This window comes from Trichomycterus rosablanca, chromosome 27 (assembly GCF_030014385.1).
Source record: "Trichomycterus rosablanca isolate fTriRos1 chromosome 27, fTriRos1.hap1, whole genome shotgun sequence".
NCBI lineage: Eukaryota > Metazoa > Chordata > Actinopteri > Siluriformes > Trichomycteridae > Trichomycterus > Trichomycterus rosablanca.
This window is the reverse complement of record NC_086014.1, coordinates 8475785-8495816: the sequence shown is the minus strand read 5'-3', so window position 1 is coordinate 8495816 and position 20032 is coordinate 8475785. Positions and strand designations below refer to the sequence as shown.

The window sequence follows — 20032 nt, the reverse complement described above, 5'->3', positions numbered from 1 at the left end:
AACATGAACAAAAATATAATAAGCTGTACGACCTGAGAACAGATAAGACCACAAGGTAGTAAGTGTACCAGAAGTTACAACCCAAATGTTTATCGATGAACTAGATTTAGTACACCAAAACTTTAAACCATGGAAGACACTTGTGATGGCTCAGACAGAAATGCTGCTGGGCCGCCCAGAAATTTATTTATTTATTTATTTTATTTATTAGGATTTTAACGTCATGTTTTACACTTTGGTTACATTCATGACAGGAATGGTAGTTACTCATCACACAAGAATTATCAGTTCACAAGGTTATATCAAACACAGTCTTGGACAATTTCCAATTCACCTCACTTGCATGTCTTTGGATTGTGGGAGTAAACTGGGAGTACTCACTTAGCCACCGTGCCACCCAGGCTGCCCGGTAAACAGAACAAAACATTACAAGAAAAGGTACTGGTGGAAGAAGCCAAGCATCTTGTCAATTTCTGCCATAAGTCAGGCATACCAACCAAGCAAACAAATGACTACCGAATAGGACTATCAATAAACAGACAGTCAGGGAGCCTTAGTGTACCCAAGAATATTAAAGCAGAGATGTTCACAAGTCACAAAATACGAGTCCGAGTCAAGTCACGAGTCTTTAGGCTAGAGTCCGAGTCAAGTCACGAGTCTTTAGGCTAGAGTCTGAGTCAAATCATGAGTCTTTAGGCTAGAGTCAGAGTCAAGTCACGAGTCTTTAGGCTAGAGTCTGAGTCAAATCATGAGTCTTTAGGCTAGAGTCAGAGTCAAGTCACGAGTCTTTAGGCTAGAGTCAGAGTCAAGTCACGAGTCAATATAATATACACAAAACATACAGTATATTGGAAATGTAGTGTAGAAATAAACAAATAATATGTAAGTTCAGATAAAAAACAACAACAGATTAGCAACTGTATTTTGCCATTTTACTTAGTGCCTTTACTTTTCTAGGTCCCAGTTAAAAGCTTAAACTGATGTTTTGTTTTCATTGCAAATTACGGCACAGCGGCCAAAATCCAAAACACAGCAAAAAATCCACAACTACTGCTTACCTTAGCTTATGTTCTTCCAGATGCTATTACATTTATAACCATGTGTTGTTCCATTAGGAATATAATCCGTTATTTTGTAAATGTGCTTATAATTAAAAATCTCCAAACATTTCCCGGTTGTGAAGTAAAACACTAACTCGTTAGAAAGCCAATCAAGCGTTTCATTGACACATCATCTGTGTGGCGCAAACTGAATAAATGCAAATAACAGCATTTCTTACTAGAAATTAAAATCAGAAGGTCTCATTGGTTCAGAAAGCGGTCTTTCAACCATTAGCGCCAATTCTGTAGGAGCGTTTCATTCACCCCTACTACGTAGGGTATTCCACCATTTTAAGTGAGATTCCAATCCAAAGGTAACAAAAATGTTCAAATGAAGTGAACTTCTAATAGTGTAGGGAGTAGGGAGCGACGCTTCATCACTACGCTGGAAGCTGGCTGTAACATTTACCCATTGCGTGCGTTGCGGGTCAAGCGGAAAAGATGGGTTAATTGTCACACATAACTAATGTTAACACATGCTGACGCTTGAGACTTTTGTTGTTTACAAGTCATTTTTTGCGAGTCATGAGTCGAGCCGAGTCATTTGAAACGAATCCGAGTCGAGTATGAAGTCGCTGTGTGTGCGACTCGAATCCCCATCTTCTGCTCAAACTAATGTGTATTATGCTTCCTTTTGTTTTGCTGTTTGTAGGTGATATGTGGGGAAGGTTCTGGACCAATCTTTATCCACTGTCTGTTCCGTACCCACTCAAACCTGATATCGATGTGACGTCAGCAATGGTAGAACAGGTTAGATTGTTTATCTAAAAATCCACCAATATCCAACCCAGTAATCAGCAGCTGATACTTATTACAGTACAAAGGTCACTTCTTAATCAGATGCTTTTGTGTTATCTGAGTTACTGCATGCAATTTCTTATCACTTATCATTTCTAACTGTTAAATGGTAATAAAGATTATTTTGTGATAAATGACAGGGGTGGAACGAACGAATGCTGTTTGAAGAAGCAGAAAAGTTCTTTATGTCTGTGAATATGTCTGCCATGTTTGATAACTTCTGGACGAACTCAATGCTTGTAAAACCTACTGATGGCAGAAAAGTGGTGTGTCATGCCACAGCATGGGACATGGGTAACGGAGAGGACTACAGGTAAAAAAAAGCCTTTATTTGAATTTACAGTTTTTGCCAAAAGTATGTGGACACCTGACCTCCAAAAATTAATATGGAGTCCCCTGTGCAGCTGTAATAAGTCTATAATAAGCCTTTGACACTGTAAACCACAGCATTTTCTTGTCTACTCTCTGCAACCTTGGAGTAACTCGTTCGGCATGGCAATGAATGGCCTCCTACCTGGAGGAGCGCTCCTACCAAGTGTCATGGAGGGGATTTATATTCCCTCCATGCACTCTCTTAAACAGGTGTTCCTCAGGGCTCTGTACTTGGCCCACTTCTATTTTCTATGATACTCAGCTCATTCTGTCATTTCCTCCTTCACACACACAAGTCTCCCAGCAAAACAGAACTTATTACAGTTACTTATTCCTGGAGACCATCTGATAATGTAAGGAGCCTTGGTGTTGTCCTGCATAACCAGCTGACCTTCTCTCATGTAGCCAACATGACAAGATCGTGCCGGTTCCTCCTCTACAACATCAGAAAAATTTGGCCAATTCTCTCCATGAAAGCCACTCAGATTCTTGTGCAGTCACTTGTAACCTCACGGCTGGACTACTGCAACTCCCTCCTGGCAGGTGCTCCTATGTCCACTATTAAACCCTTGCAGCTCATTCAAAATGCAGCTCCTCGCCTGGTTTTTAACAAACCTAAACACTGTCACATCACCCCACTGCTGCGTTCTCTTCACTGGCTTCTTGTAGCTGCCCGCATTCAGTTTAAAACACTGATGCTCGCCTACGAAGCAGATTTGTGTTCTTGGACTGTTGTTTACTCAAACTAGAGTAAGGTAATGTCTACTATGAAAGCACTTCTGTAAGTCGCTCTGGATAAGAGCGTCTGCTAATTGCCGAAAATGTAAATGTACTTTACTGTTATACTAGTCTTATCTGTGTTGTTAAATTACAAAGTTAATTTAGCTTTTGTATAACCTCATATTTATGAGTAGTGCAGGTTAATGCACAAGACCATTAATGCAGAGGGCCTGATTCTAAGACTTCCTTTGCCCTTTGTCCTGCTTTTGTCTGTAATGGGGGTCAATAATACGCCTCTAATAATACGCCACTGGCCGATGGCTAAAAAGTACTTGATGACCTCACGTGTCCTTACAGGTCATGTGCTTCACTGAAGCCCTCCCTTGCCAGCGCAAGAGTTAGTCATAAGGCGGAGGAATTTCAGTAGAAAGCATGTACCCTGGATACTCTAATCTTAGTGATTACTCAAGCACTGATTAATAAACATTTATTTATCTACCTTCCTCTTACGTAGAATCAAGATGTGCACCAAGGTCACCATGGATGACTTCCTGACTGTTCATCACGAGATGGGGCATAACCAGTACCAGATGGCTTATCGTCACCTACCCTACCTGCTAAGAGATGGAGCAAATGAGGGTTTCCATGAGGGTGTTGGTGAGATAATGAGCCTATCAGCTGCCACCCCATCTCACCTGAAATCACTGGGCCTTTTACCTGCTGACTTTAAAGAGGATGCAGGTATGAAAACACGGTCCATTTAATGGATATTTCAGAATATTAAAGAAATATGTGTAGAATAAACATTGTGCTGAGCGGGAAATGACCTTTGATTTGGGCTAGGATGTGACAAGAGGGGCGGACAAACACGTTTATGAATAACAAGGTTACACAAGACAGGTTTAAACAAGACACAAACACACAACCTATGCTACATGCTAAGCTAACACATATAACCAGACTAAACTGCATTAGACCCTGAGCTGAGAATGCTAAAGCTAAACAGGAACAAGACTAAACAAGACTGGACTAAACATGGACAGGAGCAAACAAACAAGGGCAAACAGAGCCAAGTCAAAATCAAAGCAAACGTATGACCAAGGCAAAGCTAATCAAAATAATCCCCACTGGCAGACCCACAGCTGCCCTGTTATATACCTGCGGGTGATTAGCAGGGGACCAATGACAATGATGGGTGTTGGCTTCAGTCTGTGCTCCTGGAGAGAAGGGTGTGGCATCATGCTTTGTAAGCTAGTAAGTAATGAATATTTAATAAAGTCTATGGGACAGTGGAAAAATAAAACATCAAAATGATTTCCCAGTTCTGCATTGTTGGTAAATACAAACTGGGTCGGATGATGTACAACCCCAAATCAGAAAAAGTTGGGACAGCATGGAAAATTCAAATAATAAAACATTTACTGTAACTTTTATTTCATTGCAGACAGGATGAAACTGAGGTTTCATGTTTTGTCTGCTCAACTTCATTTCATTTATTAATACACATCCATCACTGCATTTTAGCCCTGCAATACATTCCAAAAAAAGTTGGAACAGTAAAGCATTTACCACTTTGTAATGTTGCTATTGCTTTTCACCACACTTAAAAGACGTTTTGGTACAGAGGATACCAAGCGATTTAGTGTTTCAGGTTTTATTTTGTTCCATTCTTCCTGCAAACGCGTCTGGGGACAGGTCAAGACTGCAGGCAGGCCAATCCAGACTGCTCTTCTTCCACAGCAGCATGTGGTTTTGCATTGTCTTGTTAAAAAATGCATGGACGTCCCTGGAAAAGATTACATCTTCAAGGCAGCATGTGTTGCTCTAAGATCTCAATGTACTTTTCTGCATTAATGCTGCCATCACAGAAGTGTAAATGACCTTTGCCAAGGGCACTGACACAGCCCCATACCATGGACTTGTTCCTGATAACAGTCTGGATGGTCCTTTTCGTCTTTGGTCGAGCACATGGCATTAATTTTTTCCCAAAAAAGACCTGGAATGCTGATTCATCTGACCACAATACACATTTCCACTGTGTGTGATGGTCCATCCTAGATGCCTCTGAGCCCAGAGAAGTCAATCCCGCTTCTGGACATGGTAAACATAAGGCTTATTTTTTGCACAGTGATGTTTTAAGTGGCATTTGTGCATGTAACTCTGTATTGTAGAGCTTGTCAAAGGTTTGCCAAAGTAACCCCTCACCCATGTGGGTATATCAGCTATTGTTAAATGGTGCTTCTTGATGCAGGGCCGTCTGAGGGATGGAAGATCACGGGCGTTTAGCTAAACCTGCGCTCTTGGCCTTTACGCACTGAAATTGATCCAAATTCCTTGAATGGTTTAATGATATCATGCACTGTAGAGGGAGAAATATGCAAATCATTTCCAATCTTTCTTTGAGGTTCATTGTTTTTAAACATTTCAATCATTTTCTCACACATTCTCTGATCAGTTTTGTTCATCAAAGCCTTTCCTGGATGCTGCTTTTGTACCAAACCATGATTACAATCACTTGTTTAGAATCACATAGAATTCACCTCATTATTAGCCCTAAATTGCCCCCCGTCCCAACTTTTTTTGGAATGTGTTGCAGGCCTGAAATGCAGGAATGGAGGTATATTAACAAATGAAATGAAGTTAAGCAGACAAAACATTAAATATCTTGGGTTCAAACTGTCTGCAATTAAATAAAAGTCAAAGTAAATGTGAGTAAACACTGCATTTTTTATTTTATTTGCATTGTCCATGCTGTCCCAACTTTTTTTCCTGATTTGGGGTCGTATATAGTCTTAAACTTATCTTCTTTATAAAGCTAAGCTGTTAGATCACATTTTGCATTTTGATTACCTAGTGATACACCAGTGATATAACAAACATATGCAGTAGAAGTAAGCTATCATAAAGTAGCCCAACAAGGCAAAGGTACAAGAAGACAAGTCTAAATCTGAATATTATAAACAAGGCAGGGTCATACATAGCATTTCCGATCGCTTCCCGGTGTGAGTAAAAATAAAAAGTGAACTGTTCTGAATTCAGTTAAGGTTGCCCTACGCTGGCTTGGTGGTGCAGTTAACTGAGTTCTCCTAAAAACCAGCTGGCACATGTTAAAGAAACCCGGACTAAATGAGGCCAATCTTCCAAACCCTATCCTTTCCATTGGTGTAACGTGACTCATAAGTTTATAATGAATAAGTTTGGCAGTGAGTCATGTTGGAGTCATGTCGTTTTACCATGCCATTGTTTATGAACAGATGCTCCTCTCTTTATTCACAATATCCTATGCCTTATGAATTGGTTTTCCCCTTTCAAAATTGCCAGCTTTTTTGTAGGCAAACCTGCTTTCCTGACACCTGACACCTTTCTATCAGAACCAGCATTAATTTCTTCAGCAATTTGAGCTACAGTAGCTCGTCTGTTGGATCAGACCACACGGGCAATGCATCAATGAGCCTGGCTGCCCATGACCCTGTTGCCGGTTTACCACTGTTCCTTCTTTGGACTACTTTTGATAGATACTGACCACTGCAGACCAAGAACACCTCACATGAGCTGCAGTTTTGGAGATGCTCTGACCCAGTCGTCTAGCCATCACAATTTGGCTGCTTTTTCCTGCTTCTAACACATCAACTTTGAGGATAAAATATTCACTTGCTGCCTAATATATCCCACCCACTAACAGGTGCCGTGATGAAGAGATAATCAGTGTTATTCACTTCACCTGTCAGTGGTAATAATGTTATGCCTGGTCGGTGTATACCCAAGATTACAGAGCTTCAGCAATGTATTAGTTTATGTCAAACCTTAATATCTGCTTAATATCTGCTTATATCCGGGACAGTGGTAGTCTAGTGGGTAGAGCTTTGTGCTATCAATTGGAAGATTGTCAGTTGAAATCCAGGCTCTGCTATGCAGCCACTGTTGGGTCCTTGAGCAAGGCCCACCATACAAATGCTGACCCTGTGCGCTAACCCCAGCTTCCAAACGAGCTGTAGTGTAAATGTGTATATGTATAAATGACACATAAAGGCATTCTTTTTTAAATGTCCTTTACCTCTTTTTACCCTGCTCTTTTCTTTGGTAGCCATAAACAAACATCTGGCACAACTGTATAGTAGCTGGATCTTTGGCCACTTTACTTGGCTGAATTGGTGTACTTGGATTTTAGAGTTAGTTTTAAATAATAGAGTTTACATAGTTAAAATTTTCACAATAGGTACATGTAATTAGGCAAGCTTTAAGGTGACAACTATAACCAAATGCTTTTTTTGCATGTCGTTACACAATCAGCATCTTTTACTATGTACATAATATATGCAGACAATTAAAACCCTCTGACTCTCATAACATACAGTAAATGTCCCTTACAACTGTATCTAACACTTTTCTAATTCTTTTCCAGAGACTGAAATAAATTTCCTGTTGAAGCAGGCTCTCACAATTGTAGCAACATTGCCCTTCACTTACATGCTAGAGGAGTGGAGGTGGCAGGTGTTCCAGGGCACCATCCCCAAGGAGCAGTGGATGCTCCGCTGGTGGGAGATGAAGTAAGGACTTTTAATTAGTTTTACCATTATTGCTATTATAATTTATTAAGATAATTGATGTATATTTGGTACAGTAAACTCTTGTTTATAATAGCTCACTAATAATTCAGCATATTTATTTATTTATTTACAGGAGAGAGCTGGTTGGCGTAGTAGAGCCTTTACCAAGAGATGAAACGTATTGTGACCCACCAGCACTTTTTCATGTATCCGGTGATTATTCATTCATAAGGTAATCACAAGTCAGTTCATATTTATGCTTTTGGTACAGACCACTAAAATGAGATAAATTGTGAGTGCTAAGATTTGCACCCTATAGTGGCTTAGGCTACATTCACTGGGATGATCTCAGCATCTGTCAAAAATGCAACAATGCCATTGATTTTATTGTGAGTGATGCAATGACATACTAATTTGACCTACACATGGCCATTGACTTAAAATTATGATACGTCATTGATTAAAAGATTCCAGGTTTTTTTTGCCAGAATGCATCACAATGTCATCATCAAAGCTCTTTTATGATTCCTTGTGCACAGATACTTTACTCGAACTATATACCAGTTCCAGTTTCAGGCTGCCCTCTGTAAAGAAGCTGGCCACACAGGCCCCCTTTACAAATGTGACATCACAAACTCCACCGAAGCTGGAAACAAACTCAGGTAACCAGAATGCACAGCTTAATAAGGACAAACTAATGTTTGTAGCTTCTGCTAGTGTAACGCTTTAGGGCTAGGACTGGACAAGAGGGAGCAGACATACACGCAGAGATGTATTTAACAAAAATAATTTAATAATAGACACAGGACACGACCAGATACAAACACACATGACATATGCTAAGCTATACTAAACACTATGCTAACTGCTAAGCTAAACATACAGGAACTAAGCTACATGCTAATCAAAATACTAATGCTAATCTAAACCTACATAAACATGAACCTAAACAAATCTATACCCTAATCTAAACTAACAGACTAACAAAGCATTAACAAGACTTGTAACTATGAGCAAACGGAACAAACAGGACAAACTGAGCTAAGGCTAACAGGCTAAAGAGGCTAAAGCTAGTGATGTCAACCTCGAAACTTCTATTCGAAAACTGAATCGATTCATTTGAAGCTCAGTGTTTCGAAACGTTGCTTCGAAGTCCGTATCAAAATTAAAAAGTCAAGTGACTGTCCCGGAAAAGGTTTCATTACGTCACGACGTTTCGAAACTGATCAATGGTATTTGTCAATGTGTAATAAATATTGCATAGCCTGGTTGCACAAGCACTTTCCCCCTTTGAATGTATAATAAATAATGGTCAATGTCAAGGACACTCATTATATGACAGAATGATGTTTTATACCACTATCAAAACACACTTCTTTCAGTGATCTATAAGACCGATGTTACTGTTAGACCACTGACTGGACACTAGATGTCACTGTGGTGCGATGATTCCAACGTTTCACAAACTCGAATTTTTTTTTTGGAATCATTTGTTTCATTTGCTTCAATCTCTCAAAAGCCCCACTTATGCCATCACTACGTTAAATCAAACAAACCGAAACAGACAGAACAGAGTCACCAAATCCAATCCAAATCAAAATAGTCTCCAAGACTATTTGGAAACTGCCTCCTTAAATGCCCAGAGCTCATCCTCCCAAACGAGGTGCCACTGCCAGCAATAAGCAGCATGGGACCAATCATCATGAGGGGCGTTGGCTTGAAATCGCATGAACACAAAACAACCGCTGCATCAGAAATAGCATACTTAAACAGTACGTTCTAGATTCGAGGAAGTATGCACTGCTTAGCAGGTAAAGCAGTAAGCTTTTTCAGTACACAAGTATGCAGCTTCAGACGTACTATGTCCACCATCTTACCAACGTCACGTGATACATGACGTTACATCGCCACAGTTATAACAATTTTAAAAACAGACAAAATTAATTATGTAGTTCTCCACAAAGCTAATAACGTTACTCAGGGTTGTACACAATAATAACATTTTTAATTTTTGTCTTACTTACACATGTAAACAGCCGACTCTGCTTTCCACCATCTGTCAGCTCCAGTTGAATTATTGGATACATTAGCGGACCGCAAGTTGCATCATTTGCGTACTCAAAAATGGCTGCCCATGAAGTATGTCATCTGGGTACTTTTCGCATACTCTTTAATGTATACTACGTATTCAGACGTATTAACTGCTCTCGCATACTGTTTAGTATGGAAGTATGCGATTTCGGACGCAGCTAACGTGCTCCTGGAGTAGGGGGTGTGGCACATAAACAAAGTTCAGGAGCACAGAGGCTTGAATTGTGACAGCTAATTGGCATCAATAAGTTCATATTGTTTGCTACATGCAGCCATAATGAAGAGCATGTTTGCAAACTATAACACAAATCATTATATAAATGCCTCTGTGGCACAGTAGTCTAACACACAACCCAGCACAACAGTGACCCAAGTTGGAGTCCCTGTGGCATCACCAGCCTGAGAGCAGCCTGGGTGCTATACAGAGATAATTTAGTTACTTTACAGTGGGGCCAAAAAGTATTTAGTCAGCCACTGATTGTGCAAGTTCTCCTACTTAGAAAGATGAGAGAGGTCTGTAATTTTCATCATAGGTACACTTCAACTATGAGAGACAAAATTAGAAAAAAAAATCCAGGAAATCACATTGTAGGATTTTTAAAGAATTTATTTGTAAATTATGGTGGAAAATAAGTATTTGGTCAATAACAAAAGTTCAACTCAATACTTTGTAACATAACCTTTGTTGGCAATGACAGAGGTCAAATGTTTCCTGTAAGTCTTCACCAGGTTTGCACACACTGTAGCTGGTATTTTGGCCCATTCCTCCATGCAGATCTCCTCTAGAGCAGTGATGTTTTGGGGCTGTCGCTGGGCAACACGGACTTTCAACTCCCTCCACAAATTTTCTATGGGGTTGAGGTCTGGAGACTGGCTAGGCCACTCCAGGACCTTGAAATGATTTTTTACGGAGCCACTCCTTCGTTGCCCGAGCGGTGTGTTTGGGGATCATTGTCATGCTGGAAGACCCAGCCACGTTCCATCTTCAATGCTCTCACTGATGGAAGGAGGTTTTGGCTTAAAATCTCACGATACATGGCCCCGTTCATTCTTCCCTTAACACGGATCAGTCGTCCTGTCCCCTTTGCAGAAAAACAGCCCCAAAGCATGATGTTTCCACCCCCATGCTTCACAGTAGGTATGGTGTTCTTGGGATGCAACTCAGCATTCTTCTTCCTCCAAACACGACGAGTTGATTTTTTACCAAAAAGTTCAATTTTGGTTTCATCTGACCTCATGATATTCTCCCAATCCTCTTCTGGATCATCCATATGCTCTCTGGCAAACTTCAGACGGGCCTGGACATGTACTGGCTTAAGCAGGGGGACACGCCTGGCACTGCAGGATTTGAGTCCCTCTCGACGTAGTGTGTTACTGATGGTAGCCTTTGTTACTTTGGTCCCAGCTCTCTGCAGGTCATTCATCAGGTCCCTCCGTGTAGTTCTGGGATTTTTGCTCACCGTTCTCGTGATCATTTTGACCCCACAGGATGAGATCTTGCTTGAGGCCCCAGATCGAGGGAGATTATCAATGGTCTTGTATGTCTTCCATTTTCTTACAATTGCTCCCACAGTTGATTTATTCACACCAACCTGCTTGCCTATTGTAGATTCACTCTTCCCAGCCTGGTGCAGGTCTACAATTTTCTTCTTGGTGTCCTTCGACAGCTCTTTGGTCTTGGCCATGGTTGAGTTTGGAGTCTGACTGTTTGAGGCTGTGGACAGGTGTCTTTTATACAGATAACGAGGTCAAACAGGTGCCATTAATACAGGTAACGAGTGGAGGACAGAAGAGCTTCTTAAAGAAGAAGTTACAGGTCTGTGAGAGCCAGAAATCTTGCTTGTTTGTGGGTGACCAAATACTTATTTTCCACCATAATTTACAAATAAATTCTTTAAAAATCCTGAAAATCATGTGATTTCCTGGATTTTTTTTTCTCATTTTGTCTCTCATAGTTGAAGTGTACCTATGATGAAAATTACAGACCTCTCTCATTTTTCTAAGTAGGAGAACTTGCACAATCAGTGGCTGACTAAATACTTTTTGACCCCACTGTAGTGTAGTTTGAGAAATGGAAGGCCAGATTCACCACTTCACCCTGCAAGAGCAACTCACTGACTTACTTTACTGTCTTCTTGTGGTGCCGGCATGAGTCCCTCTGTTATAGGGCTCGCTTCACAAATCCACCACTGGCTGAAGTGAAGAATGGGCTGGTGGCATCATGTGTGTCAGAGAAGGCAAGTGTAGTGTAGTGCAAGTGACAGATTGCTTAGGGAAATAACATGAATAAGAGCGTTAGTAAGTAAGTAAGTACAAGTCAGCTTAAGTGTTTAGTAAAGAGGTGATGAAGGATTTTAAAAGTTGTTTAAAGACAGCAAGAGACTCAGATGTTCGGACAGACAGAGGAAGCTCGTTCCACCACTTGGGTGCCAGTACAGAGAAGAGACTTGATGCTTGTCTTGCTCGAGTCCTGGGTGGAGAATCAAGTCGAGCGAGACTAGTGGCTCGGAGGTTGCGTGGTACAGAGCGGGGTTTGATTAGACCACAAAGGTAGCCTGGGGCTGGTCCATTTTTGGCTTTGTAGGCAAGCATCAGTGTTTCAAACTGAATGCAGGCAGCTACAGGAAGCCAGTAAAGACAACGCAGCAGTGGGGTGATGTGGCAGCATTTAGGTTGGTTAAAATAACAGGTGGAATAAGTAACAGCTCTGTCTTGCTGGGATTGAGTTTTAGATGATGAGCCGACATCCATTGTGAGATATCTCGCAGACATGCTGAGATGCGAGATGAGACTTGTGTGTCTGAAGGAGGAAATGACAGAATGAGCTGAGTATCATTTGCATAGGAGTTGTAAGAGAAGCCATGTGAGGCTTTGACTTTACCCAGAGAGTGAGTGTAGATAGAGAATAGAAGTGGGCCAAGTTCAGAGCCCTGAGGAACACCGGTTGAGAGAGTGCATGGTGGGGATATAGATCCCCTTCATGACACTTGGTAAGAGCGCCCTTCCAGGTAGGAGGCCATCCATTGCCATGCTAAACCAGTTACTCCAAGGTTGGAGAGAGTGGACAAGAGAATGCTGTGATTCACTGTGTCGAAGGCTGCAGAAAGGTCAAGAAGAATGAGGACTGATGACAGATTGGCTGCTTTGGCTGCATGAAGCTTCTCAGTAACTGCCACAAGAGCTGTTTCTGTAGAGTGTGCTGCCTTGAAGCCAGACTGATACGGATCGTGAAGGTCATTCAGAGTGAGAAAGAGAGATAGTTGGTTATAGACAGTGCATTCAACAATTTTGGATAGAAAAGAGAGAAGTGAGATTGGTCTGTAGTTGTTAATATTTGTGTGGTATCTAGTGTGGGTTTCTTAAGAAGGGGAATGACCTGAGCCTTCTTAAAGGGGTGATGATGGGTGTGATGAAGGGGATTAGGTCCTGTAAGATATCTTTGAGGATAGTAGATGGTATAGGGTCAAGGGTGCATGTAGTGGGAGTGCTGGATGATAGAAGCTGTGCAACCTCATCCATGATGAGTGGGGTGAAGCTGGTTAGTGGGTTGGTGGGTTTCCAGAAGAATTGTTGATAGTACAGTTGCCAAGGTGGGACCAGCTTCACATTAATGCCCATAGCGTAGAATAACATGACCAACAGGCTTGTTTTGAAGTGTCTAAATACTTGTGTATATTGTGTATTCTGTCTTCAATGGCATACACACTGATAGTGACAAACTATACATTCATATTGTGTCTGCTGACAGGCAAATGCTTGAGTTGGGTCGATCAAGATCTTGGACACGTTCTTTGGAGGAGATCTCAGGAGACACCAGGATGGACTCTCAGCCTCTGCTAAACTACTTTAGCACTCTGTATGATTGGCTTAAGGTTGAAAATCAGAAAAACAACTGGCAACCAGGATGGGACGTAACTGTTGATCCATGTGAGTGATGAAAATCAAACCAAATCTTAACTACACCCTACTACAAGCTATTTGACAGACTTGAGTCAACATAATTCATGAGTGTATATCTGACAAAATAATATTATTTAAATAACAGTGTGATATTTATTTAAAAATATTACTTTGCTTATCCACAGACTCTAAGGATGCCATTAAAGTGAGATTGAGTCTTCACGCCGCCATGGGAGAAAATGCTGTATGTTTTTATTTCAATATACACATTAAAAAAATAAACATTAGACAGTTCATAAGATGGTAATAAAACATACAGCAGTGATTGCCAGTCCATCACAGGGCAAACACACTCACACACACATACACAAACACTTATATCTAAGGCAATTTTAGTACCTCCAATTATCCTGATTGTCTTTGGACTGTGGGAGGAAACCAGAACACCCTGAGGAATCCCATGCAGACACAGGGAGAACATACAAACTCCACACAGAAAAGGACCGGTCTTTATGTTATTGTTCCCCTTATACTGTATATGTATACACTGATCAGCCATAACATTAAAACCACCTCCTTGTTTCTACACTCACTGTCCATTTTATCAGCTCCTCTTGCCATATAGAAGCACTTTGTAGTTCTACAATTACTGACTGTAGTCCATGTGTTTCTCTACATACTTTTTTAACCTCCTTTCACTCTGTTCATCAATGGTCAGGACCCCCACAGGACCACCACAGAGCAGGTATTATTTAGGTGGTGGATCGTTCTCAGCACTGCAGTGACACTGACATGGTGGTGGTGTGTTAGTGTGTATTGTGCTGGTTTGAGTGGATCAGACACAGCAGCGCTGCTGGAGTTTTTAAATACCGTGTCCACTCACTGTCCACTCTAGTAGACACTCCTACCTAGTTGGTCCACCTTGTAGATGTAAAGTCAGAGACGATCGCTCATCTATTGCTGCTGTTTGAGTTGGTCATCTTCTAGATTTTCATCAGTAGTCACAGGACGCTGCCCACAGGGTGCTGTTGGCTGGATATTTTTGGTTGGTGGACTATTCTCAGTCTAGCAGTGGCAGTGATGTGATGTTAAAAACTCCCTCAGCATTGCTGTGTCTGATCCACTCCTACCAGCACAACACACACTAACACACCACCTGTGGGGGTCCTGACCATTGAAGAACAGCATGAAAGGGGGCTAACAAAGCATGCAGAGAAACACATTGACTACAGTCAGTAGTGCTTCTATATGGTAAGTGGAGCTGATAAAATGGACAGTGAGTGTAGAAACATGAAACATATGTATATATTGGTGCTTGATAAAGTCATTCTTATTTTTTTGTTCTCAGTACACCTGGAATGACAACGAGATGTACCTCTTTAAGAGCTCCATGGCTTTTGCTATGCGACAGTACTATTTGGAGAAAAAGGGTGAAGTGGTGGATTTCAAGTCAGTATTGAACAAATGTGTCTTTTTATTACCTTCAGTTGTAAGACGGGCGTGAATTGACCTGTTGTACAATTTCAACTAATTTCCTCAGGGCAGAAAACATCTACACATACAAAGAAACGCAAAGAATCTCATTTTACTTTGTGGTGACTGATCCCATCGATACAGCCAAGATCATTCCCAAAGAAGTAGTGGAGGCCGCCATCAAGTAAGGATTTATTCATTGCTTATATTTGTAAATTATTTAATGAAAATGATTGATCACCAACTCTATACATTATATAGCCAAAAGTATGTGGACATGCTTCCTTTTTATGAGCTCAGGTTTCAACCACTTTTACTAATATTCATGTATAAAAAACAAGGTCCATAAAAAACATATTAATGCATATGGTTTTAAAAAATGCTTACGTTCAGGTGTCCACATTATTTTTGGGCATAATGTATGTGCATTAATTTGTTCTGGAAAACATTCACTGATCAGCCATAACATTAAAACCCCCTCCTTGTTTCTACACTCACTGTCCATTTCTTCAGCTCCACTTACCAAATAGAAGCACTTTGTAGTTCTACAATTACTGACTGTAGACCACCTGTTACTCTGCATGCTTTTTTAGCCTGCTTTCACCCTGTTCTTCAATGGTCAGGACTCTCCCAGGACCACCACAGAGCAGGTATTATTTGAGTGGTGGATCATTCTCAGCACTGCAGTGACACTGACATGGTGGTGGTGTGTTAGTGTGTGTTGTGCTGGTGGATAAGACACAGCAGCGCTGATGGAGTTTTTAAACACCTCACTGTCCCTGCTGGACTGAGAATTGTCCACCAACCAAAAATATATCCAGCCAATAGCGCCCTGTGGGCAGCATCCTGTGACCATTGATAAAGGTCTAGAAGATGACCAACTCAAACAGCAGCAATAGATGAGCGATCGTCTCTGACTTTACATCTACACGGTGGACCAACTAGGTAGGAGTGCCTAATAGAGTGGACATTGAGTGGACACGGTATTTAAAAACTCACAACACACACTAACACACCACCACCACCATGTCAGTGTCACTGCAGTGCTGAGAATGATCCACCACCCAAGCAATACCTGCTCTGTGGTGGTCCTGGGAGAGTCCTGACCATTGAAGAACAGGGTGAAAGCAGGCTAAAAACAGCATGATTCATGAGTGAGGTAGTCTGTCAAATCAAATCTGTCTGTGCACTTTATTTTTAGTAAGGTATTAAAGGGCGTTTTTTTCTTTGACAATGTACACTTGTAGTATACATTTAAAAAAGCATTTTTAGTAAATAATATAAAAAATAAATTGTTTAGAGGCTGAATATTGTAGGGCTTTACACTCTCACATCTACACATACTGAATAAGGGTACTCCCCTAAAGGGGATATTTGGTTTTACTGTTAGGTACGATCAGTTTCCTGTTACAGGATGTTGCATTTTTTCTCCCATACAGGCTCTCTAGAGGTCGCATCAATAGAGTTTTCATGCTGACTGATGACACATTGGAGTATGAGGGCCTGCTGGCCACATTCGCTCCTTTAACGGAGCCTCCTTTTGAAGTCTGGCTGGTTGTTTTCGGAGTGGTGATGGCATTGGTGGTTTGTGTCGGGATTTACCTTGTGGGCACGGGTGTTGTAAACAGAAAGAGGTGAGTGTGTTAAGTGAAAAAACCCTACAAAATACGATGCATGTTTTCGTCACATGTGAAAGTCAAACATTATTGCCAAACTGTCATAAGAAAAGTATGCACCTTACCACGAGCGTTTTGGAAATTCCAAAACAATGAGCAACCATATGAAGTTGCACCTGTTTTGGCTTAGAATAGCATCTGATTCAGTAAAAAGAGCTTTTGTGAGGTCAGACACCACAATTAAATAAGATGCCTTATTCACATCAACCTCATAGGACCTCGCCTAGAGGCACAGTCATGTTGCCACAAACCAGAATGCATATATTTAATCTGTTAGCAATAGCGATAGGGTGTTAAAATACTTTTGCCCATTATGTGTTTAGCCCTAGTTTTCTATGTTTATTAAGGGATGGTTTATTACAACCCCAAATCAGAAAAAGTTGGGAAAGCACGAAAAAAGCAAATAATTTGACTTTTATTTGATGTCAGACAAGATAACCTTTAGATTTTTCATGTTTTATCTGCTACAAACTTCATTTTGTTTATTAATAAACATCCATTTCTGCATTTCAGGCCTGCAACACATTCCAAAAAAAAGTTGGGACGGTAAAGCATTTACCACTTTGTAATATTGCTATTCCTTTTCACCACACTTAAAGGACGTTTTGGCACCGAGGATACCAAGTGATTTAGTGTTTCAGGTTTTATTTTGTCCCATTCTTCCTGCAAACATGTCTTAAGATGTACAACAGTACAGGGTCATCGTTGTCGCATTTTTCCTTTCAAAATCCTCCACACATTCTCTATTGGGGACAGGTCAGGACTGCAGGCAGGCCAGTCCAGTACCTGTACCCTCTTCTTCCGCAGCCATGCCTTTGTAATGTGTGCAGCATGTGGTTTTGCATTGTCTTGTTGAAAAATGCATGGACGTCCCTGGAAAAGATGACGTCTTGAAGGCAGCACATGTTGATCTAAGATCTTAATGTACTTTTCTGCATTAATGCTGCCATCACAGAAGTGTAAATGACCTTTGCCAAGGGCACTGACACAGCCCCATACCATGACAGACCCTGGCTATTGGACTTGTTGCTGACAACAGTCTGGATGGTCCTTTTCGTCTATGGTCCGGAGCACACGGCGTCCATTTTTTTCCAAAAAAGACCTGGAATGCTGATTCATCTGACCACAATACACGTTCCCACTGTGTGATGGTCCATCCTAAATGCCTCCAAGCCCAGAGAAGTCGATGCTGCTTCTGGACATGGTTAACATAAGGCTTCTTTTTTTGCACAGTAAAGTTTTAAGTGGCATTTGTGCATGTAACTCTGTATTGTAGAGCTCGACAAAGGTTTGCCAAAGTAATCCCTCACCCATGTGGTTATATCAGCTATTGTTGAGTGGCAGTTCTTGATGCAGTGCCATCTGAGGATCATGGGTGTTTAGCTTAAGCTTGCCCCCTTGGTCTTTACACACTAAAATTCCTCTTCATTCCCTGAATCATTTAATGATATTATGCGCCGTAGAGGAAGAAATATGCAAATCCATTCCAATCTTTCTTTGAGGTACATTGTTTGTAAACATTTCAATAATTTTCTCACACATTTGTTGACAAACTGGAGATCCTCTGATCATCTTTGCTCATCAAAGACTCTGATGCTGCTTTTGTACCAAACCATGATTACAATCACCTGTTGACATCACCTGTTTAAAATTGCATCATTATTTAGTTTTTTCACCTCATTACTAGCCCTAAATTGCCCCCGTCCCAACTTTTTTTTGGAATGTGTTGCAGGCCTGAAATGCAGGAATGAAGGTATATTAATAAATGAAATAAGGTTGAGCAGACAAAACATGAAATATCTCAGGTTCATCCTGTCTGCAATCAAATCAAAGTCAAAGTAAATGTAAGGAACACTGTGTTTTTAATTTATTGGCATTTTCCATACTGTCCCAACTTTTTACAATTTGGGGTTGTAAAAATTGTATTTGATGTTTAATCTGTTTACATTGGATGTTAACCTGTAACTTTTTTAATGTATAGGAAAGCCAAGAAGGTCGAGGAACCTGAGAACCCATATACAGAGATTGATAAAGGAACAATGAACATGGCTTTTGTGAATGACAGTAATCAAACACAGTTTTAATGACATATGAACCATATAATGAAGAAATGGTTCTTCAGACTTAAAATTAGTGAGAGCTGCTTTTACTGTAAATAACAGTTTTTGTAAATGCATTTTAAATTAATCTATACAAACCTACAATTCCATGTATCAATGTCAATAAAACAATAAAACAAACTGCTTCACACTGTGTGGCTAAATGTTAACATTTGTAACATTAGGCATGTTGGTTTTTCAATAATGTTTAATGGCCTGCTGATAGGTGCCTGTTTGATCCTTACCTCTGTTTACTCTCTGTGAGTTTTGCATGTTTCGGGTTTTCTCCAGCTACTCTGTTTTCTTTTAATCTCATAAAACATGCACAAGGTAAACTGCCTATACTTAATTAGTGTGCAAGCTGCGATGAATTGGCACTCTGTAAAGGAGGTACACTATATTGCCAAAAGTATTCGCTCGTCTGCCTTCACACGCATATGAACTTGAGTGACATCCCATTCTTAATCCATAGAGTTTAATATGATGTCGGCCCACCATTTGCAGCTATAACAGCTTCAACTCTTCTGGGAAGGCTTTCCACAGGGTTTAGGAGTGTGTTCCATGGGAATTTTTGACCATTATTCCAGAAGCCATTTGTGAGGTCAGACACTGATGTTGGACGAGAAGGCCTGGCTCGCAGTCTCCACTCTAATTCATCCCAAAGGTGTTCTATCGGGTTGAGGCCAGTCAAGTTCTTCCACACCGAACTCGCTCATCCATGTCTTTATGGACCTTGCTTTGTGCACTGGTCACACAGTCATGTTGGAACAGGAAGGGGCCATCCCCAACCTGTTCCCACAAAGTTGGGAGCATGAACTTGTCCCAAATCTCTTGGTATGCTGAAGCATTAATAATTCCTTTTACTGGAACTAAGGGGCCGAGCCCAACTCCTGAAAAACAACCCCACACCATAATCCCCTCTCCACCAAACTTTACACTTGGCACAATGCAGTCAGACAAGTACCGTTCTCCTGGCAACCGCCAAACCCAGACTCGTCCATCGGATTGCCAGACGGAGAAGCGTGATTAGTCTCCACTGCTCTAGAGTCCAGTGGCGGCGTGCTTTACACCACTGCATCTGACGCTTTGCATTGCGCTTGGTGATGTAAGGCTCCGATGCAGCTGCTCGGCCATGGAAACCCTTTCCATGAAGCTCTTTACGCACTGTTCTTGAGCTAATCTGAAGGCCACATGAAGTTTGGAGGTCTGTAGCGATTGACTCTGCAGAAAGTTGGCAACCTCTGCACACTATGCGC

General features: G+C 41.0%; 1 protein-coding gene across 1 annotated transcript in view; it reads left to right on the top strand.

Moving 5' to 3' along the window:
* Window positions 1–18881, top strand: part of ace2 (angiotensin I converting enzyme 2) — a 30094-nt gene extending 11213 nt beyond the window's left edge. The window contains exons 7-18 of the mRNA XM_062989822.1: window positions 1753–1850; window positions 2039–2211; window positions 3505–3731; window positions 7393–7537; window positions 7671–7769; window positions 8077–8199; window positions 13377–13555; window positions 13714–13772; window positions 14877–14977; window positions 15069–15185; window positions 16441–16635; window positions 18659–18881. Of these exons, the coding sequence (XP_062845892.1) occupies window positions 1753–1850; window positions 2039–2211; window positions 3505–3731; window positions 7393–7537; window positions 7671–7769; window positions 8077–8199; window positions 13377–13555; window positions 13714–13772; window positions 14877–14977; window positions 15069–15185; window positions 16441–16635; window positions 18659–18761 (1619 nt within the window). The 3' untranslated portion in view covers window positions 18762–18881. The remainder of the gene's footprint in view (window positions 1–1752; window positions 1851–2038; window positions 2212–3504; window positions 3732–7392; window positions 7538–7670; window positions 7770–8076; window positions 8200–13376; window positions 13556–13713; window positions 13773–14876; window positions 14978–15068; window positions 15186–16440; window positions 16636–18658) is intronic.
* Window positions 18882–20032: the final 1151 nt, after the last annotated feature.